Genomic DNA, 23,766 nt, shown 5'->3' with positions numbered 1-23,766 from the left:
TCCCTTCTCCAGAGAATCTTTCTGACGCAGGGATCAAACCCAGGTTTCCTGCATTGCATGTGGATTCTTTACCATCTGAGCCACCAGGGAAGCCCAACCCATGGCTAGTAGTAAGAGCTAAAAGGGCATTAGGAGCAGGAGGGAACATTTTCCTGCCTCAGTCTGGCTCTTGCTTCTTCCTTCTGTATCCAGGAGACAACATGAAATCAAAGTCTTCACAACCCTTTTTTTTTTTTTTTTGACTGGCTTGGAATACTCGCTACTGAAGGATGTTTCCTCTAAAGAAAGGAACATATATTTCAGTAAGCTTGAGAAGGAAATCTCATTTTTTTTGGTATAATCAAAACCAGATTTTAATAGAAATAAAGCTATTGTTTTAAAGTTAAGTAACACTTCCTTTTGATGATTGTTGTTCATGGTTTGATTTTGATATGTTAATTAATGAGAGAAAAGAGAATGCTGGTATCCTAAATCTCATGAATATTCAAGTGGGTTAGAAGTAATTCTTAATAATAGGACAAATTGCTATTTAGAAGTATTGCCAGAAAACCTCTATGAAGAGTAGCTTTCCTTATCCTGCCTACTCCCTTTCTTTTGATCTGAGTATAACATTTTTTTTTTCCAATCTGCTAAATTCCAAGAGTAGCAGAAAAATGGAATCAGGTAATAATTATGGTTGTGCCAGATATTTTTCATACCAGGTGCTTTTCTAATCAGGCCCACTCCATCCTATTCTGCTCTGTTCCAGCTCCCACTAAGGCATACCTGATAATTTGACGTGCGGGTAATGTCATAGAGCCGAACATCTATGATACTCATTCCAGTCTTGGTGTAAGAGCTGACAGAGTGCAACTCTGGTAGGAAACCTCTATTCACCTATTCCCCTAGTTTTAGAACTCTCAGCCTGTGGTTTTTCTTTTTTTTTTTTGGTATGGCTGATTTGTGAGTAATGAGCCCTATAAACAGCTTAGGTCATCTTTGTAACTGCCTTCAGTATCATCTGCTAAAGCTGAGACTTTCCCCATTAGGGGTGAGTGAAAAATTACTTGATAAATGTTTCTGTCCTTTGAAGAGAGGCAGCATCATAGACTTGGAAACCAGCCTATTTGGGGAGACTAGCAACTTGATTCAAAGTGTGAATCTGTGAAGTTGACCAAATTTCTTAAACTTTAGTCTCCTCATCTTTTAAATTTGGATTGTTTTAGGGATTAACTAAACTGTTATATGGGAGCTTCCCAGGTGGCACGCTGGTAAAGAATTCGCCTGCCAATGCAGGAGATACAAGAGATGTGAGTTTTATCCTTGGGTCAGGAAGATCCCCTGGAGAAAGAAATGGCAGCCCATTCCAGTATTCTTTCCTGGGAAGTCCCATGGATAGAGAAGCCTGGGGGGCTACAGTCCATGGGGTTGCAAAGAGCCAGACATGACTTAGCAACTAAACACATACACACACAAACTATTATGTGCAGGTTGCTTCATAGTATCTAACAGAATTATAAGCACTCAATGACTGTTTTCTGTATATTTTTATGATGCAGATGACTGACCTATGAACCCCTGTTATATCCCAATAAAATAGAATGATAAAGCTAAAACCACGTACACACATACACACACACTCACACCACAAAACCCCTCTAAAACTGTTTTCTATTATAAATGAAGGGATGGTTATTTAAGACTTAGTAACCTGTAGGTTTCTTTAAGGAACACTGAATATATTGAGTAAAATTTGACAGATGCTAAAAATGAAGTCATATTCTTTTTCTGTTGAATTTCAGATGTACTGGAGAAGAATTCCTGACAGACCAGGGCATAGATATCTCACCTTGGGGCCTATGGAAGAATCACGTAGCCTTGGCATGCATGATTATTGTCTTCCTTACAATTGCCTACCTGAAATTGTTATTCCTTAAAAAATTTTCTTAAATTCCTCTTTAATTTCAATGATTTACCCCCCATTAAAAAGGGACATCTTGATTTTCATATCCAGTGAAGTTTTTTTGGTTGTTTTCATCTTTTTATTTATTTATTTATATTATGCCCATGTGTTTTATTATTTTTGGTTGTCTTCTTTTCACTTGCCTCATACTGTTGTTCAGCAAGAATTATTTTCAACAGAAACATTTATAGAAATCACAATGAACTAAATTATACTTGAAAGAACCCAAGTCATAAACTAGTGATATTATGTCCTACATATTAGTTCATCTTGTCAGACAGTAACCATAGGAAAGAAATCTAATTTAATTTACTGACCTGAAAAAGAAATGAGTTCTAGAAACTTGTGTTAAGTTACTAATATATCTGGTATTGGTATCCTTCCCTTTAAAGTGAATAGGCAGGCTAGTGGCCCTCCAGTTTCAATATTATATAAACCTATGTCCTCCATTATTTTATAAATAATAAATAACAAATACATTGATGCCGTAGTAGAAGTATGAAATCCAAACCATGCTGAAAAAACATGGTGTCATATATGGATAAAAAAGCCTTTATAATAGAAAGCACTTTAATAAGCTTTTTAATGTTATTAGAATTTACTGAGGTTTCCCTCTAGTGGAATTAGAGTATCTCAAGAGTCTTAGCTGGGTTTTGTACCCCAGGTGTAGAGGGCCAGGATTCTGGCAACTTACCCTTCTTGAGTAGTTCAGTAGTCTGTAATCTTGGTGTGCATCATAATCTCTTGAGGAATTTTGCTCCAACATAGATTTCAGGGTCCTATGAGCCCTACTGGATTGTAATCGCCAGGATTACCTGTGTAAAGAACTGTCCACGCAGGATTTGGTAATTCCCATGATCTTTCCCAGCTCTAAAAATTTTAGACTTATGATAGAAAAACTGTTGTAACTGGCTCTATCCAGGTTTTTTACCTTCCTACATATACACCTCATATATTTACACAGCTTCTCTTTATTCTAACATTTACCAGTAATAGGGGAGTGCTTTTAAACATTTTTTATAGGGAGAGGTACCATCCAGTGAATTATAAAAGGAACAGACCTGTGCAACCATTAATCCATATCAAGAAACAGAACATTATCAGTGCACAGAAGCCCACCTTGGGCTTCTCTCCCAAGACTACTTCTCCTTTCTCTCTGGATTATTTTTGAAATGACACTTGTGCACTCCTGTCTGTTGCTACTATCCGAATATTACTACAGCTCAGTTTTGTGTTTCTGTGTGTATAAATATATCCTTAATTAAGCCCCCTACTTCTTTAATATAAGCTATTCATTTTGTAATTCTTTTAGTTTTATAGAAAAGTTGCAAAAATCATGCAAAAAGTTCCTGTATATCCTTTGCCCAGCTTCCTTTAATGTTAACATTTTGTGTACCATGATACATGTCAAAACTAAGAAATTAACATTGATACATTACTGTTAAACTACACACTTTATTCAGATTTCACTATGTTTCCATCAGTATTCTTTAATTGTTCTAGGATGCAGTTCAGGATATTCTGTTTAATTTATTCCCTTTGTAAAAGTAAATACTTTTCAGTGTTATAGGGAGTAAGTGAAGCTGAGGAAACAGTGTGTAGACCTGCTATGACTGGTCATCTTGGAATATCAGTTCATGTCAGTGGGTGCCCTGCCATGTTGTTGCAACATCAATCCAGGGATATAGCATTATAGTTTCATCTTTGAACTTTAAGGAATTTTTTTCTTGTTTTATGACATTGGATTAATACATCATCTTGCAATACATCATCACACCCCCTTTTTACCTGATTATTGTGTGACTATAGGACCACCAACAAAGATTCGTCTAGTCAAAGCTATGGTTTTTCCAGTAGTTGTGTATGGATGTGAGTTGGACTATAAAGAAAGATGAGTGCCAAAGAATTGATGCTTTTGAACTAGTGTTGGAGAAGACTGTTGAGAGTCCCTTGGAGTACAAGGAGATCCAACCAGTCAATCCTAAAGAAAATCAGTCCTGAATATTCATTGGAAGGACTGATGCTGAAGCTGAAGCTCCAATACTTTGGTCACCTGAGCGAAGAACTGACTCATTAGAAAAGACCCTGATTGGAAAAGATTGAAGTTGGGAGGAGAAGGGGACGACAGAGGTTGAAATGGTTGGATGGCATCACTGACACCAAGGATATGAGTTTGAGCAAGCTCTGGGGGTTGGTGATGGACAGGGAAGCCTGGCGTGCTGTAGTCCATGGGGTTGCAAAGAGTTGGACACAACTGAGTGCATGAATGAACTGATAGGGTTAGTGAGTTTTTTCCTCTTCTTAGTATAGTTCTTTCTTTTTACATAACCCTGGCTTACTCACAGTTCTCTGTATATACTCTTCCTTACACAGGAAGAAACATAGGACACAGTTCTCTGTGTACAGACAGAAATACATACTTATACTTTATAAACAAAATATACTTAATAAAAGAGATAGTAAAGCCAAAATATTAATACCTACTTCTAAAAGTAGTAAGAATTTAAATATCGCTTGTCCTACTTACCCTCCCTTTGTATTACGATTATCTTTTTTCTTTTTTAAATTATTATGGTAAGAAACACATAAAATTTACCATCTTAACCATTTTTAAGTTGAGGAACATTTTAAAAAGTATAGGACTTCCCTGGTAGACCAGTGGGTAAGAATCCACCTTCCAATGAAAGGGACATGGGTTCAACCCCTTGTCAGGGAACTAAGATCCCACAAACCCGCAAGCTGCACACCATTAAAATCCCTCAGGCTGCAACTAAGACCCAATACAGTCAAATAAACACTTTTTAAAAATGTAGTGAAAGGGTAAGTCTTATAAAGTAGAAAATAAATTTTTTACAGAGGTTTATTTCAGAATATGTCTATATTCTTTTGAATTTCGATTTTATTTTCTTGCATGTCAGAAGAACTAGTTAATAATGAAAAGGATAAATAAATTACTTTCATTTAAAATAAAAGCCACCAGGCTGTTAAACCCATGAATAGCCTTCTTCCTTCCATCCTTTTTTTATAACAACATCCAACATGCCACAGAACCTTCCAGAGCAAGTCATCTCACACTCTTCTTTGAAAGCCCCACAGAGCAAATGAAGGAGTAAAAATAATAGCCAACATTCATTTATTCCTGAGGATTTAAGACTAATTTTTAAAAAAAGACTAATTCAAAGGATATCTACTCCATTCATAGGAATTCGTTAAGCTAACCTGAATAGTTGCAACAGCTTCCCTGATAGCTCAGCTGGTAAAGAATCTGCCTGCAATGCAGGAGACCCTGATTTGATTCCTGGGTTGGGAAGATCCACTGGAGAAGGAATAGGCTACCCACTCCAATATCCTTGGGCTTCCCTGGTGGCTCAGCTGGTAAAGAATCCACCTGCAATGTAGGAGACCAGGATTTGATCCCTGTGTTGGGAAGATCTCCTGGAGAAGGGAATGGCTACACACTCCAGTATTCTGGCCTGGAGAATTCCACGGACTGTAGAGTCCATGGGATTGCAAAGAGTCAGACACAACTGAGCATCTTTAAAAAAAGAAAAGAAAAGAGTGCAGGAGAAAATCAGTATCTTCACCTCACCCTCAAAGGTATGTGTTTATCCTCAGTGGACTAAAGAGCCCAAAGGAAAAATACCTGGAACTCCACCAAACATGGCTACCAACTTAATGTACCTCCTGGCCTTCTGTCTCTATATGCACATTTTTAAAAAAGTGGTTGACTCACATGGCGATTGTAACCTTTTGTCGCCACTGAGCAATATGAACAAAGAATACTTATGTTCTAAATAAAAATAACTCATTTTCTAGACATTTTCTCAACTTATTATTTTTGCTGTTACTTAGGGTAACAGCAAAAAATAAAATAATCCTGGGGAATACTGGGTTCTCCAGTATTCTTGCCTAGAGAATCCTGTGGACAGAGGAGTCTGGTGGGCTGCCGTCTATGGGGTTGCACAGAGTCGGACACGACTGAAATGACTTAGCGTGATGGATGCATTGGAGAAAGAAATAGCAACCCATTCCAGTATTCTTGCCTGGAGAATCCCAGGGACAGAGGAGCCTGGTGGGCTGCCGTCTATATGGTTGCACAGAGTCGGACACAACTGAAGTGACGCAGCAGCAGGGCAGGATTTCCCAAGCTTGCCTGATAAGAATCAAGATCATCTGAGATGCTTATGTAAGAAAAGAAAAAAGGAAAGAAGAACTATCGTTTTTTTCCCCTGTTGACTTAGAATCTCTGAGGAGTGGACCTGGAAATTCCAGGTGATTCTTCGGGAAATACTGAGGGTTGTAATAAGGAGTTAAGACCATTTAACCTACATTTGTGATGATTTAATTTTGATGCAAGAATCACTGTATAATGTCTGTGTTCTCAGCCATCTATCTTGTATCCACCTAAGTATCAGAATCACATTTAGAACTAAGTGAGCTCACTATCATTATTGGATCTTGAAATCTTTTTAACCTGCAGGATCATTCTTTTACCTGGAAACCCCACAGAACAGCAGGCATGGGTTTCTGATCATGAGAGCTGAAAGGAGGACTGCTCTAGTTCAGCGAGGATGTGGCCTCTCGGTTTGCCCCCCTTTCCAAGCAGTAAAGCTGAGGCATCATCTCAATGATTAAAGGGAATGATTTGGGACTTTGTTCTGTCTTCATTTTGCAGAAGAGGAAATTTGAGTTTCAGAAACTGTGACTAGCCCAATAATTTGTGACAGATGAGCAATATTTCCTTGCTGAGATTTGGAACATACTACAATAGTACCAGCACCCAGTCTGTGGGGCGGGGTGTCACTTTTGCAAATACGTGCAGAAGCCAAACATGTGCAAAACTGTTTATCTTTACAATTACTTATGCAAAATTTTCCACTACTTCCCCCTTTGTCCTTTCTCCATTTATCAGGTCTGTGGACTTGATTAATTTAACTTAGTCTGTATCTTTCTTATCCATGAAATAGGGATCCTCATAGCATCTACCTCCATAGAGGTGTGAAGATTAAATAAAGTAATCCATGTAAAGTGACTAGAAGTACCTGGCACATAGGATGTGCTCAATACATTTTAGTGATTACTATCATATTCCATAGGACATCACAATGGTTATTGGCATCATGCTAATGCCAGATCATGCCTGACCTCTGTGGCAGGAACTGGAGTAGTGCCATCCACCAGTATGTGTTGTATGCATCAAATCAGGGTCAAATCAAGCCCATTGCCTATTTTTTGTAAATAAAATTTTACTGGAACATAGCTCTGCTCATTCATATTTGTATTGTTTGTGATCACTTTCGCACCATGATGGCAAGGTAGTTGCAATGGAGAGAACATTATGGCCTATAAAACCTAAAATGTTTACTATATGGCCCTTTAAGAAAAGGTTGCAGACCCCTGCATTCAACTTAAGAGTGCTTCAACTGTTCAACAAGTATGATATATGTAAGATTAATTTGTAAAAAAAAAAAAGTAGCAATTTTCCTTTATCTCATCAATAACAAACTTGAAAATTTAATGGAAGATAAGATACTGTTCATGGTAGCAATAAAATCATTAAAGAATGCATAAAATCTTTAAGAAATTTAAAGAAACACTTAAAGGGTATTAAGGAAGTTCTGAATAAATGAAGAGTTACATCAGGACTTGCCTGGTGGTCCAGTGGCTAAGACTCTGTGCTCCCATGCAGGGGACCCAAGCTCTATCCCTGGTCAGGGAACTAGATCCCACATGCTGCAAATGAGAGTTCACACGCCACATCTAAGACTTGGAACAGCCAAATAAATAAATAAAAATGGAGAGTTATGTTTCTGATGCTATAAAGAGGCCAGTTCTCCCCAAACTAATCAATAAGTTCAATGCAATTCAATTAAATTTAAGCAGGACTTTTCCCCCTTTCTTTCCTCCTCCCCCACTCAAATGCCCAGAAACCCATCAGACTCTGTCTAACATTTATATGGAAAAATAACTGTTGATGAAAATAGTCTAGTTGATAAAATGAGGGCCAAAGAGGAGAATATATATGAAAACCTTAGTACATATGAAGGAAGATACACTACAAACTCAATAATAAAAATTACGATACAGGAACATTCATAGATCAGTTTAAAGGATTAAAAAATAGACACATGTATATTAACATGACCTGAAATACATCAGTGATGCCATGAAATAATGAGGAAAATGACTTTATTAATTTAATAGAGTGTTGACAAACTGGCTCAGTTATATAGTAAAAAACTCCTATGGACCTTATGCAAACTTACTCTTAAGATTTATTAAATGTGAAAATAAAACTATATGTTTAATAAGTCTGTGACCTTACAAAGGTCTCTTTAAAATCCCCAAACACAATAAAGCAAAAAGAAATTTCTTTTGATGGATATCACTACATGTAGTGATCAGTAACTTCCCTGGTGGCTTAGATGGTAAAGAATCTGCCTGGAATGCGGGAGACCTGGGTTCGATCCCTGGGTTGGGAAGATCCCCTGAAGAAGGGAATAACAACCCACTCCAGTATTCCTGCCTGGAGAATTCCATGGACATAGCAGCCTGGTGAGTTACAGTCTATGGGATTACAGAGTTGGACACGACTGAGCAACTAACAAATAAGTGACAAGCATCACTACATGAAAACTAAGGAAACCTCGAAACAATTATCAGTCAGATGAGAGATATTAGGAGTCCAAAACCAATAAAGGATTAATAATTAAGCCACATGAGGAACTTACGCCAATCAACAAAAAAGATCATGACTCAGTGAAAAATGGGCACTGAACAAAAAACACACCTGTTTCCTGTTAGATCAAAGTGTGTACTATTTTAAAGATTTGAACAGGCAATTTACAAAAAGGGAGATCCACATGTTGAACAACTATATAAGGCAGTGTTCAGTCTTACTAAGAATCAGAGGAATGCCAAATAGACTAAGACCTATTTCAAAACCATTCCATTACAAAGATTTTGGGAAGCTGGATGGTATCAATGCTGGTAAGGGTGTGGGTAGAACTGGTGCTTTCATGCTTGTAGTGAAATTGTAGACTACTGCAGTTATTCTGAAGAGCAACCTGACAGTCCTGGGTAAAATTAAATATGTGCCGGGGACTCAACATTCCAACTCTTTTCATGTAGCCACTGAGGAAAGAGTGAAAAGTCAGCAAGGGAATTATGAACAGATTTTGAAATAGCAGAAATATTGGCGCCAATCAGAATGGTTAAGTACAATGTGGTGGCTGTACACTAGGAAATATTATGTAATCATTAGAATAATTTACTAGAGGTACATCCTACAGAAAAAGTAATGTGTCCATTGTTGTTTTTGAACATAAAAAGATAACTTTTTCAAAGTTTAAGTTTTTACTGTTAGTCTCATGATAGAAGACAAATTACCCAACTGCTTCTACTTAAGAAATAGACCAACTCTTATATCTGCCATTATATCAAGTCTTTATTAAGAAGTAAAGTGCTCAGCATTACACATTAATGAAATTCCCAATTATTGAGACTTACATATGTAACAGTTTCTTAATAGTACCAATATAAAGAGGAAGATGATAGGGGAGGGACGAGGTGGAAATTCTTCATGACTAAAGAAGAAAAATGTGTAACTTATGGGTAAAAAGAAAGAACTTTGCAAATTTTTACAGGTGAAAAAACAGAATAATAATAAGTATCATAAAAAGACTTTCTAGTGACCATAATTGGTATATGGCACATGGTCAATACACATGGATACCACATAATAGCTGCACTTCAAATTGAAGCTTGTTTACATGTAACAACATGGTACACATACATAAATACGTACACTCAATATCCCTGGAATGCAAATTTTAGTACCTAATAATAAAGAACTTTATTCAAAAAAAAATATTCGAAAAGAAAGCAAAGATGGAGATGAGCCATAAGAAATAACTGTTAAAGAAACGCTACCTGTATCACTTCTGTAAAAGACAGCTAAAAAGGTTTTTTCGCTCATGTTTTCGTTGAAAATTTGACTGACAAAGTCTACCAGTTAAATAAGCGACTATGTGAATTTAAGCTATAGTATGAGAAACAGGTCTCTTTGCTATTCTCCAAGTAAGAATTATTCACCAGTGCATTCTCTCTTGCTTGTCTCATTAGCTCTCAAGAGGTCACCATACATAACAATTTTGAAAAATAAGATTTTTAGTTTTTGTTAAGAAACAGATTTATTCCCCATAAATTTGGTGAGCCCCTCTCCTAATGAAAAAAAGAGAGGGAAAAAACCCCTGCAAACTCAAACTTTGGCTGATACCTTCTGATGATGGTTGAACTTTCAATAACCAAAATTCCTTTTCATTAAAATGAATCCCACTTAGGTTATAAATTCTAATTTTGAAATGCAGGATCAAGAGTATTTGAGTTCTGTATTCTTAAAACAGTCTAAAACTCAAGTCTTAGATTTATAATATTTTATATGAATTTCAAAATTTCTTAATATTTTGTTTAAAATGAGCATATTTGCTGAATCAAAACTTTTGATACATCCTAAAAATTTTAGTAAGTTGATCTTCCTAGATTAGTTGCAAATAAGTTCAGCCACATGAGCAAAAGACGATACAGATAAATCTTTATACTACACTAATTATTAGGAAAACATCAAATTTAATGATTTGGTGCCTTCGAATTCTCCTGTTATTGTCAGATATGACATTTAACTCACAATTGATCTTTGATGGTTTCATGCAGCTCATTTTAAATGAGAGTGAAAAGAGTGTAAAAATTAAGTGAAATGGTTAGTCCCACAGGCATTAGATATGATAAAATAACAAAAAAAAATAGTGTTCAACATTTATCATAACCATTCATACAAATTCTAGCATAATGACTACATACCCATTCTATGGTTTGGGGTTCTTTCCCAATTAGTCTTTCAGAAAAGTGTACCCCAGGAAGGTAGTTAAAATAGAAGCCTCCTTTCTTAAAAGAAAGCTATGCATTAAGCCTATGAGCTAAGCCTGAGTGGAAAGGAATGCCCCTATTTTCCCTTCACACACTTAGCAAAAATGACAATACTGATTTTTGTGATTGGAAGTAAAACTCAGAAGCCTTTTGACAGTTCTCTTCTAGCTTTAAAAGGCTACTTCATTGTCAACTGAGGAGACTCAGTCATGGTAACAAGTGGGCACACCACTCAATATACTTTACAAAGAATTTTTTTCCGTACTCAATATTTACACCTGGATTTCTTATATGAGAAAAAGAAACATCTTCTTTGATCATGGGCAAAGTTTATCTAAAATAAATTAAAGTGCAGAAGAATTAATAATTGGTCACAAAGACCAGCATCATATGGTGGTCAGGGCATATAAATAGTGTACTTGTTATGGCAACTCAGGACAGGCACCTTCTCACCTATTAAGAACACATGTCCTACACATGAATATTGGCACTCCCGTTTCCACCTCCACCTTCCATTCCTTCTGTAGACTGGGAGGAAGAAGGGCGAGAGCTCCTGGGGCGTGACTGACCATTTAGTCCTAAGGGTGTGCCTAAACCATGACTTATTTGGGAAGCTGCATCGTCAGATTCCCAGCGTTCCAACTCTTCTCGCACAAGCCGTTCCATCTGTTCCCTGTGGATTTCATTGTCACGACCCAGCCTTTCATCCTAATGAAGGAAAAAGAAAACAAGATGTTGAGGTGGACTGATGTATATTCTTTGATTTAGGAATTGCCTTTGGAAGTCTGGGGATCCAATAATCCCACTTAGGTAAGGCTAGAACAAAACCAGTCTTAACAGCAATTCTCAGAATCACTGGAGCAATTTTCTGGGGGGAGGAGGGTCCAGTGAAGGCAGTATCATCAGTGTGAAGAGTGTTAAGAAAGCAACACCTCTGGATTATCATTATCTGCACTGATTTGCACGTATGGAGAAAAACATCCTCTCAGATTAAGGGTTACTTAAACTATGACCTTGATATTTTATAGAATCAGGGTGTTTCTGTTTCAGATGACCACTAACCTCAGCCACTCCATCCAGCAGCCTTCCCAGCACCTCCCTTCTCTTCAGTTTGGCTCGCTCCATGATCTCAAGCTTCACTATCACAGCATCAATCTTGGACACGATGCTGCCGATGGAGTGCTCCATCCGGTCCACTCGTCTCACTAGGCTGCAGGAAACCACAGTTGAGAGGGACAAAAACATCTTGTGTTGTTGACTTAGCAGCCCAGTTGGCGTATCAAATGGAAATGCTAAGATTTTTTCCTTAAACAACATTATAATCTAAAACACTTTCTAAATAGTCTAGAACTTTAGAGATTTCTCATACACTGCTGGTGGGAATGCCAACTGGCACAATTCTTTTGCAAATCAAGATTTTATCAGAAGTATGTCTACCATAGAAGGTATGTCTATCCTTTCTTTCAGATATTCCATTTTTTTCTGAAAAGTTTTTTTTTTTTAACTTTTTATTTTATTTTTGGGGAACTGCCAATGCTGGAGACAAGGGTTCGATCCCTGGGTCAGGAAGATCCCCTGGAGAAGGAAATGGCAACCCACTTCAGTATTCTTGCCTGGGAAATCCCATGGACGGAGGAGCCTGGTGGGTTATAGTCCATGGGATCACAAAAAAAGTTCAATACAACTTAGCAACTAAACAACAATAGGCAATTAACAATGTTGTGATAGTTTCAGGAGAACAGCGAAGGGATTCAGCCATACATATACATGTATCTATTCTCCTTGAAACGCTCTTCCTATCCAGGCTGTCCTTTGAGAAGTTTTAAAGGAAATAAGTATATGTGTAATTTTTGACTACAAGGATATTCTCTGGGGTTCTGCTTATTAATAGTAGGTCATTAAAATGGCTAAACATTTATAGAAGATTGCTTAAATATATTATTGTTTCTTTACACAATAAAATTCGAAGACACCAGAAATTATATTGTGACAGAATGTCTCATGCAATAGAATGGTGTTCACATTCTAATCATGAAATAGAATGACATTATTTATAATGTAAATAAAGCAATTAGAAAATAGTATGCTCACTTATGATACCATTTCTTTGAATAAACACAATGTTATAGAAATACTTTTAAAAAAGGAGACAAAACTTTTGGAATGGTAGCATGAGGGCCCTGGAGGACCTCTCCCCATTGAAACAACCATAACTGTTGAAAATTACTATTTTTTTAAAAACTTGCTGGAAATTTTCTTAAGGGCATAGAATAAGAAGCTTTTATTTTTTGAGTAATATTTGAACTACAATCTGCTCTCTCTCCTGCTCCCTAGCTCAGCGTGACAGAGCTCTTCTAGGGGCGCATGCGTGCTCACTCAGTCATGTCCAACTCTTGGTGACCCCACGGACTCAAATCCGAAAAGCTCCTCTGTCCATGGCATTCTCCAGACAAGAATACTGGAGTGGGTTGCCATGCTCTCCTCCAAGGATTTTCCTGACTCAGGGATTGAACTTGTGTCTCCTGAATCAGCAAAGGGATTCTTTACCACCTCCAGGGGTGAGTCAGCAAAGAACACCCAGCCCTCTCATGTCAGCTCCTATTGGAGGGCTATACTTATTTCCCAGGAAAGGTCAGGCTGTCAGTATTTCTCATTCCTGTATCTCCACCTCCAAATCTATACTGCAGAGACTCTAATTCAGACAAGAATGGCTGAAGAGTTGGGATTCTTTTCTTCCACTCAACTTCCAGCTGGAGGGTAGATTGTTCCAGGCTCAGAAAAGTAAGCTGAGAACACCAAAGGCTCATGCCTTATTCATGAAGCAGGGGTGTCATTGTGAGAGAAATGGCCCATTAGCTCTGGAGCAGTGACACCAAGGTTTTGCCTGGAAGGAGAGTCAGGCCACAGAACGGAGCTCCAAAGCTTCCCCAAGTGAACTGGCTTTATTTGGAACAAACTTTCGGGAAATTTAAGCCTAAGGGTGTTCTTGAAAACAATGGAGACTATGGTGATAAGCAGTTAAGAGGAGGCTGGTCACTTCACGAGATCATCAAGTTAAACCATTTACCAGCTAGTTTACCAGAGAGAACCAGAAAGAGAAGTCAGCCAAAGACTGGCTTCAAAAACTCCCCCTGAGAAGGCACCTGAATTTCACTGGATCAGACTGTGAAGCAATTTGTATCCCAAGGCATTGATGAAAATCACAGACCAATCAGCCAACAATTATGAGAACTGAAGAGGCAGACATAGGATCAACAGAGGCAGAAGGCTTAACAGAGAGACCAGGGGAAGACCTGCAAGTCCTGTCTCCCCAGGATAACTGTGTGCGTGGTCCGGGCTGTGACCTCTGAGTGACACTGGAGGTTCACAATGTGGGGGAACTAGACGTCACTAAAAGACAAATATACAAATGACAACAAAAACAAGCTCCGAGGGGAAGGGGAATTTATAAGTATTTATTATCATCTCCAGTTTTCAAAAAAAATTATGAGACACACAAAGAAACATGAAAATGTGACCCAAGCACAGGGGGGAAAAAAGCAGGCAACAGAAAATGCCTTTGAGAGGGCCCAGATAGACTCAGTAGACAAAGCAGTCCACATAGCTACTATAAATATATCCAAAGAACTAAACTAAGTCATGTATAAAAATAAAAAATAAAGGGCACTGTGATGACACTGCCTCATCACATAGAAAATATCAACAAAGGAGAGAAATTGTTAAAAAGAACTAAATAGAAATTCTGGAGTTGAAAAGAATAAGAAATGAAAAATTCCTATAATAAACAAATTACTTTCATAAAGAGAAAAGAACACCAATAATATTTATTAAAAAGAACTGACAATTAGTCATGGAAAAGACAAAATGAGAGTGGTGGGAGAAGCTAGTTAGTGTCATTTTGACTCTTGTCTACTCAAGTGAATGAGTGAGTGAAAGTCACTAAGTTGTATCTGACTCTTTACCACCCCACATACTACCCAGTCCAAGGGATTCTCCAGGCCTGAATACTGGAATGGGTAGCCATGCCCTCCTCCAGAGGATCTTCCCAACCCAGGGATCAAACCCAGGTATCCCACATTGCAGGTGGATTCTTTACCAGCTGAGCCAAACAGGAAGCCCCTTGTCAACTCAAATTATCATTTCCTCAATACTTACACTTGAAACTCTTCATAAGAAACCCCACTGGAGACGCTGCCCCTCCTTCTGGAGCTATGCCCACTGTCGTCATCATCCTCCTCCTCAGAGTCATCCAGGCTTCGAGGGAAACTTCGGCTGCTCATGGGACGTGGTAAAGAGCTGTGATCCAGGTCAAGGTCGTCCTGAACAACACGGAATCACTGAGTGACAGGCAGGAACCCCTCGGCCCCACAGAAGCTTCATGGAGGACTGGGGCAAACGGGAAATGGGTGTGTGCCATTTACCTAGGATTCCTGTGAGGTTAACACCAGACTGTGATCCTCACACTTTTCAATTTCATGTATTGGCAAATGTTCCAAATAGATTTTAATGACCAGCAAGAAGTTGCTAACTTCTTGTCTGGACAAGAAAGAACAGTAAAAATACAGAAAAGCAAAGAAAAAAGCAAATGAAGAAATATGTTTTCACCTTTTCATAAAAGTGAACACATGTAATAGCTACAAAAGGAAGGAAGGATACCATCTCAGAGTAAGAATTTTGACTAAATACAGCCATGTGAAACTATTATTCATTGTCTTCTTGCTCATATTTCACTATGACTGGTGAAGTTTTTCCACTTATGGGCATTGTTTTGTGGAGCAGTATTTTGAAACCACTGTTCTATATTGTCTCCTCATAGGAACTAACTTTTGTGTAACATTCATTTGTATTCTCTGTATTTCAATTAGCATGGATTTTCTGGGGTGTGTTTAACTATTTATTTTTAAAGTTAATGTTAAAACTTTAAATTATATTTCCTGATTATAAAAGCTCATGTAAGCTTATTTTTAACAGTTTCATAGTAAGTATTCAAATGGAAGGCAGTGGTTAGTTTTATTATACATGATAATTTAAAGAACAACTAAATTTATCTCTTCTGAGAAATCTTTTTTCCCTATTCTCCTGGACACTGTGAAGTATGTAACTACTCAAAGTTTTCCTCAAGCCGGTTACTAGAAAGCTTAGGGCTTTCTGCTGCTCAATCTTATGAGCCATGACAGGGAGCTCAACCTGGTGCTCTGTGACAGCCTGGAGGGGTGGGATGTGGGGAGCAGGAGTGAGGTTCAGGAGGGAGGGGGTATATGTATACTTATGGCTGATTCATGCTTCTGTACAGCAGAAACCAATTCAACATTATAAAGTAATTATTGTCCAATTAAAATAAAAAATAAAAATTAAAAAAGTATATTTTTTTGTGAAGTGCATTTTTTAGTTTCATTCAGGCTTGCCTTTATATCTCTGCTTTGTTCTGCTTCACTCTTTTTTTTCTACATTTATGCTAACTTAATGCATTTCAATATATTATGGTGTTATATATCCTTTTTGGAGTAGGCAGGGTACTACTGTATCAATGGAGAGAGAGAGAAGGAGAGACACACATATGCTCCCAATAACCCACTACTTAATAAGCCGTTTGAAATGTTGCAGGTGCTGAACCAATCACATTCCCTTAAACCAGACCCACCCTCTCTTTTTCCAAGTCGTCTCGCATCTGCTGGTGCTCATGTTCAGTCAGTTCCTGGTCTCCATCCTGGTCATATTTTGTGAATATTGCCTCAATCTCTGCATCAGTATGGCCCTTCCTGAAATTAGTGAGAGGTTACAGATGAACTCATTCATGCACACGATCCATCCCAAACACAGACACACTCATGTTCGGGAGGAAAGGAGAAACTGCTGAGTCAGGGCCAGTCCTCCTCTTACAATACATTTCAGAAAGACACCCACCTCTGAAACAAACGTGTCTCTATGAGTACTTGGGCTAGAAGGAGACTTAGCACTAAGGATTTATCTTTACATAAGGACTTTCCCAGCACTGGCAAATTGAGATTCTTACCCTTTGAGATCTTGCCGAAGTTCATCAAAGTTTAACTTGCCTCCCCCTTGCCGCAGACTCTCTGAAATGTCATCCACAGTAGTTTTCTTCAGTTTTAGTTTGATCAAGGCTTTATGGTAACCCTGCCAGAAAGAAAGACTGTTTTAGTTTATCCTCCTTTTTCATCTGTTCTGTCAATTACAGTGGTAACTAATGTAAACGCAGTGACCAGAACAGTATCTGACATAAATGGACCACAAAACAGGTGTGGGTTGGATAAATGACAAACGCACCCTGAGTTTTCCATGAAGCTCATGTGGGAGAGTTATGTGGGAAGAGTCAGATCTTTAGTAAATGAAGAAGAACTAGGGATCTTTTGGTTTGTATTCAAGTTAGTGTACAGGACGAAAGTCAGTACATTCCACAGCTGCCTGCCTCAGAGTATGTAGGAATGTGCAATAGTTCTTAAGAAAACTAAGAAACCTGGGTCATAGATTAATTATTTTCTATATTATCTACAGTTGATAATTTCCTTTCATAGGTCATGAGTGTAAAAAACATTTCAGTGACAAGGAGATGAGGATTTTTCACTATACACTGCAGTCCTTGCTATACATGGCAATGCGGGGCTGTAGAAAAGAGTGCAACTGTGTGAGGCAATGTTAATTAATCAATGAGAAAAATTATGACTGTTCTGTGACCTTTGAAACTTTTGTTAAAACATTAAAAACTCCCTCAGTGTAGGCTACAAATTTGTGGGGAAATTTTAAAAAGAGTAAAATGATTATTTTAGTACACTGATGTTTTAAACAGTAGAAACATTGAAAATTGAAGTTTTATTTCTTTTTAAGAAACTTATTCAGAGTACTCCGAACAATACTTGCCTTCTTCTTGTTACTGTATAACATACACTATTAAGTGAACATCTTTTCTACGTCTTGGTGGGTTATAATCCTTTCTTAACCTGGATCAGCTTCCAATATTTTATCTCTTGCACTTCCAAAGTTGTGAAATATCTCTGAGAGTCCCTTTAAAGTGAAATTAGTTTGCCAGCATCAAGACATCTTCATCCTATTTGTCACAATCTCTTTCCTCATTTATGTTGATAAACATACCTTCACTAGTCCTTCTGGCTGCTCTCAAGCTTTTGAGAGGTAGCAATGTCAACACTCCCATGGCCAGCTACATATTTCTTTTAAAAATCCATTGCTTGTTTTTAATTTCACTTCCAGTGTTATCATTCTTTGTCTGTTTGTTATACTTTCTTCTTTGCTGGCCTATTCTTTTAATTATGCATATTTAGAAAATGTCACATGGGTTTATCACTGGGAGATTAGGAGGCAATATGACTATAAACTTTGTGCATAAACTGAATAGCAGATGATCAGGGACCAACCCTTGACTCTGAAAGAAGTGACATTATGAGTCACTGATGATGATGCACATTTGTTATTTATATAATGACTTACAGAGCTGGTAGTGAAGTTTGTCCTTCCTGCTATTATTCACAGTTAATATGCTATGATAACTGAAAGTGAAGTTTGTACTGTATGCTGTTACTTGGTCAGTATACTGCAATAACTGAAATTTGAACTGTGTTGAAAGGTTGGTGTTATTTAACTGAAGTCACATCAGACCCAAAGAGCAAAGTGAAGACTGCTTGTAATTACCCTGGGGATTTGCTAGAATATAATCAACTGTTATGTAAAATTCAGGATAACACAAATGTTAGGTGTTGTCCAAAGGTCTTTGTTTTACAAAGCGGAAGTTCTCTGTTTCAACATGATTCACAGACAACATTGTCCTGTGGGTTGAACCAAACAGAAAAATATTATGTTCAAGGAGCCACTGTATCCAGCAGAATGATGACTGGCAACAAGCTGTGTATTTCAGATGTAGTTATTTGTTGTTGCTGAAGTTTTATACTTTAAATCAAGTAAAGAAGTCACATGGAGAAGAACAAAGTTGCCCAGATTTCCTGTCCTGCCCTTCCATTTAACAATTAAACACTTCCTGAGAAGGTGGGTAAGTGAAAGTTCTCAGGACCTTAGGCTGTGGACTTGGTCCAAGGACTCCTTCCTTTGACTATTTTAAAACTTCCCTGGAAGGTCAAGGGTAAAGCGTGAACAACAAAATATTTGCCTCTAAAACTTCTTTTCTTTTTTCAAAAATCAAAATTAAGATAGAAGAAGGGAAAATGTCTTTATATAATTTTCTCTTCCCGTTTATTCTGAACTCTGGATCTAAAAGTGAGAGCTGACTAGAGAAGGTGTCAAAATAAATAAAGAGGATGAACCCAGCAGCTAAGCTCTTAAGAGGCAAGAGATTATTGAGAATTCAATTCTAGGGCATTAAAGGATTCCCAGAATTTAAGTCCAAGATAGCAGTATATCTATCTCTATCTCCAACGTAGAGAACATTTAACTTACTCCTGGAACATACCAACCTACTCTTTATTTTAGACAGTGGATCATGTTGATTTGGCAATCTGGCTGAAAAGACATTTATTTCATGTAGAAAAGAAAATGATTCTGAGAATTAGGGCTTGTCATACCTTTCTGATAAGATCCGAGAGTTCCATCTCAGCTTTCTGCTGGGCCAAATCAGATTTAACTTCAGAGTAAGTGTCATTGATGATGGCCAAAAACATATTCTGTTTGTAAATCAAAGAAATGTAGAGATTAGAGAAGAAACCTAAATATATTTTGTAAACATCAATCTAAAATTTGATATTGACCTTTTTTTTAAACAATCTGAGTGTTTCAAGAAGTCATCAATTAATAGTTTTGCTACCAAATTCTTTGAGAAAATTAGTTTTTCCTTTGTTATGGCAAATAAAAATGCAATATATATTCTTGCTTACAAATGCATTTTTGCAGAAAGATACAAGAATTAAATACAACAAAATATTATTAACATATTTACCTAGGAATGGTGGGGTTATTTTATTACTTTTGCTTATCTATGTTCTGTACATTTTTCACTTGACATAAGTTATTAGAGGTGTAGAACTCTAAATAGGTTCTCAAATTTCAGTAGTCAAGCCAGACAAGTGGAGTCTATGCTCATTTCAAATACTGTTATAATAGTTGAGGTTCACAGAACATATTTTAAGTAGTTAAAAATACCTCCGCAAATGGAAACATGGTAGGCTTAGCAGAAAAGACAGTCAAGAAAAGCTCAGTGGAAAAGACATAGACTTTGAAGTCAAGCAAACTTGGGTTTCTACCATGGCACTGCCAAGACTGTATTCATTCTTATATTCTTCATTCTAAAATTTGTTTTTGCATTTATAAAATGAGAGAAATAGTAGTATCTTCACTACAGATTCGTGGTAAGGATTAATGAGTTCATCTATGTAAAGTACTTAAGACAGAATCTAACAGATGGCAGGTGCTACATTATTTATAGCAATTATCATTCAGTAGTGGTTAGTCCATTTTCCTGACTTTTCTCTCCCCCACTATAATGATTTGCATTTCCAATGCCTGTTTCCAATGGATTTTCTCAAAGTATCACACCTAATTGATAAGGTCCTTCTTTAATATGCTCTTCCTTTGGTTTTCCTTTTTAGCGTGTAACTATGGTTTGTGACTATACAATTGTGTATTATGTCTGTTTTCCATACAAGTCCACAGAATCTTCATGAGAGGAGAGTTGGTATCTATTTTCCTTATTACTTGCATCCCCAGTACCTAGTATATTGCCTGAAATGTGGTGGCTCCATAAATATTTATTGATGACTGATGACTAAACAAATCAGAGCTCCATTACTTTAATGAGCTACTAAATCTCTATGAATTAAGGAGGAACATCATTTAGGATTCTGTATCAGAAATGAGAACAGAATATAAAAGACACAGACGTTTGTGGCTTAATGCTCAATAATCAGGGCAGACAGCTGCAGTCAGTGGACAGTAACCCACCTTCATTCTTCCCACACAGGCATCTAATGTTTTATGTCTCTTTTCCAAATGATCAATAACTAACATCTGCAAATGTCAGTTGAAATAAATTACAGTGTGCGTCTTCTGAAGAGATTTCAAAAAATGGGAAGTGGCTAGAATGGTTCTTGAAGGTGTGGGGAAAGGAGGTTCACGGCCTCTGTATTCCCTATCACTTGATTGAGGGGCAGACTTTGCATAGGAGGTCTTTCCCTGTTGCTGGAGGGGCTTTTGCTCCTGGCTAAGCCAAGCCAGCTTACACCACTGTGGTTTCTTAATCGGGGGCAATAGATTAAGACCTGGCAGTCATCTCAGAGTGGTGGCCAGCCCTGCCCTTGGCTTGCCATTTACAAGGAATAAAAAAAAAAAAAAAAAAAGATTTGTACTGACAGTAGCCTCCCCTCTCTCTGGAAGGTACACGGAGAACAATTCCTTTTTGTGAAGCAGTACAAATAAATATTTCAGTATAAAGACAAAAACTAAGAGCTTTTCATGTTCCAGGCATTGATCTGATAAAATGACTGAACAATTTAGGAGGCACTTCCTGTTAGAAGCCAACATTCAAATATGTCCGCGTTTGAGCATTTCCAATTGCCATGATCATGTCTCTCTCTGGCAGACTGAGGTACAGAGAAAACTTAGTGGCCTGAAGTAAACTAAAGGGTCTGCCACAGAACTCTCAATTCCTGATTTCTGTTCTCTTAGTAGAGACTCTGGATTCAGATGCTTCAGAATTCAAAATATTACTAATGTAAGAGAGTGACAAAGGCTTACTTGTCTATTTTTTTCTTTAATATATGACAGAAAACAGAAACTTTTAAGAGGCTTAAGTTTAAAACTAATCATGATACATACAGACAGCAAGATATAAATGCTATTCCTGATTCTTTCAGTCCAATTAAAGTACATCTAATTCTCAATCAGTAAACACCATATACTTGACCACTAAATACCTGGACCAACTCTGGAGCTCCTACAACTGAAATAATGAACTTGATACAAAGGATCTTTACAAAATCAATTAAAAATGGAAACATTGCTTTTTCTTAAGATATAGTTAATATAAGGAAAATCTTAAGTGATAGTGTTTAAAATGAAAAATACTCACTGCCCAGATTAAGCTAAGTTAAAACTTAGTGGAGTGGACAAATAAATGTATAAATGCTAAGGTGAAGAACAAAATGCCTTTCAAAAAACTTAATTAAAGGCCAAAATGCTAAAAACCTGAATTTGTACCAAACCAAGAGAATAGGAGGAATATTTTTAAAAATAAAATTTAAAACAACTTCCATTCATTGTGAGATTTAGTTTTAAATTAAAATTTGAAATAGTCTTTGCATGCAGTCTCTAGATATATGAAATATGAATAAGTTAAAACAACCTATCTTGACCTCAACAAACAACAATTCACTCAAAGGTCACTCCTGGTACCCTGCATCTGGCTTGCTCTGTCATTTTCTATTTTTAAAAAAGAAAAGAAGAAGGAGAGAAATGAAATTCATGCAAGCAAGTGACCATGAAAGTGCTGACATTTGTGTTTAAAAAAAAAAGCATGCAAGCATATTCTACTTCTTAGGCAAAGCACTATTTTATGTAACTTTAAATCTGCACTTGATTTACTACTTTTTTTTTTAATTGAGTATATATATATATATATATATATATATAGATGAAAGATCATGGAAAAGATAGTTGGTGAAGACTTAAAACTGTGAATGAATGAGAAATAAAACAAAACATGTTTTCTAATATCTACATTTTTCTACTTCTCAGGTCTTTAAAAAACTGATAGAGAATAAAGTGTGAGAGAAAAGAAAAGATGATCATTTATGATGGTGATTTATTAAGTTTAAATCACCTCACTATAAACAAAAGTGTACATACCAAAAGAATGAAGAACATAAAGAACACAAATGTAGTGAAATAAATTGGTCCCAAAACTCGATTAGCTTCCTCAATCTCTGCGAAGTTGATATCACCCAAAATGATACGGAATTGAGTGAAGCTATAAAAACAAAACACAACACAACACCACAAATACAAAAACAAAGAGTGTCCAGCATTCTTTAGACATAACATTTCTCAAAAGATAATTTCATACTTTTGGACATTTTTTAAAAAATCAATGTGGAAAGCTGCCAAATAACAGAAAATTGTCAACCCCTTGGGAAAACTTTTGCTACTTATATGAGCAATTAAAAACCTTCTAGAATAAAAATAATATGCTTTCATGCAAAATATGTTATTTTCATTTGGTTAAAAAGAAAACATAATAATTATTATTAGATGACTTACAAAGCAATTGACTATAAGAATTTAATACATAATCTAGGTAAAAGATGATAACTCTAAACCTTCACAATGGTCACCCTGCATATGAATTTTAAATCTCTTAAGAAAAAAAGATTTTTGAAGGATAGCCAAAATTGTACGTGTTTGAAGATCCAATATTCTCAATGCACTTAAAGTGGGGTCAAGAACTGTTGTGTGTTGCCAGATGTTGGGTCTTAATCAGTAAAATTGTTTCCATTCCCAACTTTCATGAAAGAGTAACATTATTTAGGCATTCGTGTACACAAAGCCCTATTAACTTCTATTATCATTACCATCATCTTTCCTAACTAACTCCTTTCTACAGGCCATGGAAGTATGATACTGGCTACTTTACCTGTTTGTAACATAATATTTATGAATTTTGGGAAAAAACCTGAAAATTCCAGTATTAGTTTGTGCTTCTCCTCGAATATTAGAAATAGCTTTTTTTCTTAGAAAACAAGCTGAAGTTTAAATGTATGGCAACAATATTTGATAGGTATAAAAATAGAGGCAAATTGTGTCTTAAATGCTACCATCTGCATTTGGTGCTGAGAAGACCTCATTCTTTGGTACAGAGCTGGTTTATGATAACTGTTATTCTATATCTTACTATGGTACTTATAGGCTCTATTTTAAACATTAGCATT

The 23,766-nt window shown here is 36.8% G+C and overlaps 2 protein-coding genes across 7 annotated transcripts in view; one reads left to right on the top strand and one right to left on the bottom strand.

Annotated features, from left to right (window-relative positions):
• ABCG2 (ATP binding cassette subfamily G member 2 (Junior blood group)) overlaps positions 1 to 1,992 on the top strand; it is a 136,432-nt gene extending 134,440 nt beyond the window's left edge. For all 6 annotated transcript variants that reach the window (XM_043438607.1, XM_043438604.1, XM_043438605.1 and 3 more), the window contains exon 16: positions 1,782 to 1,992. In XM_043438607.1, the coding sequence (XP_043294542.1) occupies positions 1,782 to 1,929 (148 nt within the window). In that variant the 3' untranslated portion in view covers positions 1,930 to 1,992. The remainder of the gene's footprint in view (positions 1 to 1,781) is intronic.
• A 7,379-nt stretch (positions 1,993 to 9,371) lies between these two features.
• PKD2 (polycystin 2, transient receptor potential cation channel) overlaps positions 9,372 to 23,766 on the bottom strand; it is a 58,464-nt gene continuing 44,069 nt past the window's right edge. The window contains exons 9-15 of the mRNA XM_043438319.1: positions 22,688 to 22,808; positions 19,414 to 19,512; positions 16,881 to 17,002; positions 16,509 to 16,626; positions 15,023 to 15,186; positions 11,930 to 12,077; positions 9,372 to 11,575 (exon numbers count right to left, since the gene is read on the bottom strand). Coding sequence (XP_043294254.1) covers positions 11,339 to 11,575; positions 11,930 to 12,077; positions 15,023 to 15,186; positions 16,509 to 16,626; positions 16,881 to 17,002; positions 19,414 to 19,512; positions 22,688 to 22,808 — 1,009 coding nt within the window. The 3' untranslated portion in view covers positions 9,372 to 11,338. The remainder of the gene's footprint in view (positions 11,576 to 11,929; positions 12,078 to 15,022; positions 15,187 to 16,508; positions 16,627 to 16,880; positions 17,003 to 19,413; positions 19,513 to 22,687; positions 22,809 to 23,766) is intronic.

This window comes from Cervus canadensis, chromosome 19, assembly GCF_019320065.1.
Source record: "Cervus canadensis isolate Bull #8, Minnesota chromosome 19, ASM1932006v1, whole genome shotgun sequence".
Classification (NCBI taxonomy): Eukaryota; Metazoa; Chordata; class Mammalia; order Artiodactyla; family Cervidae; genus Cervus; species Cervus canadensis.
The sequence above is the reverse complement of the archived record's forward strand: the minus strand, read 5'-3'. Positions and strand labels throughout refer to the sequence as shown.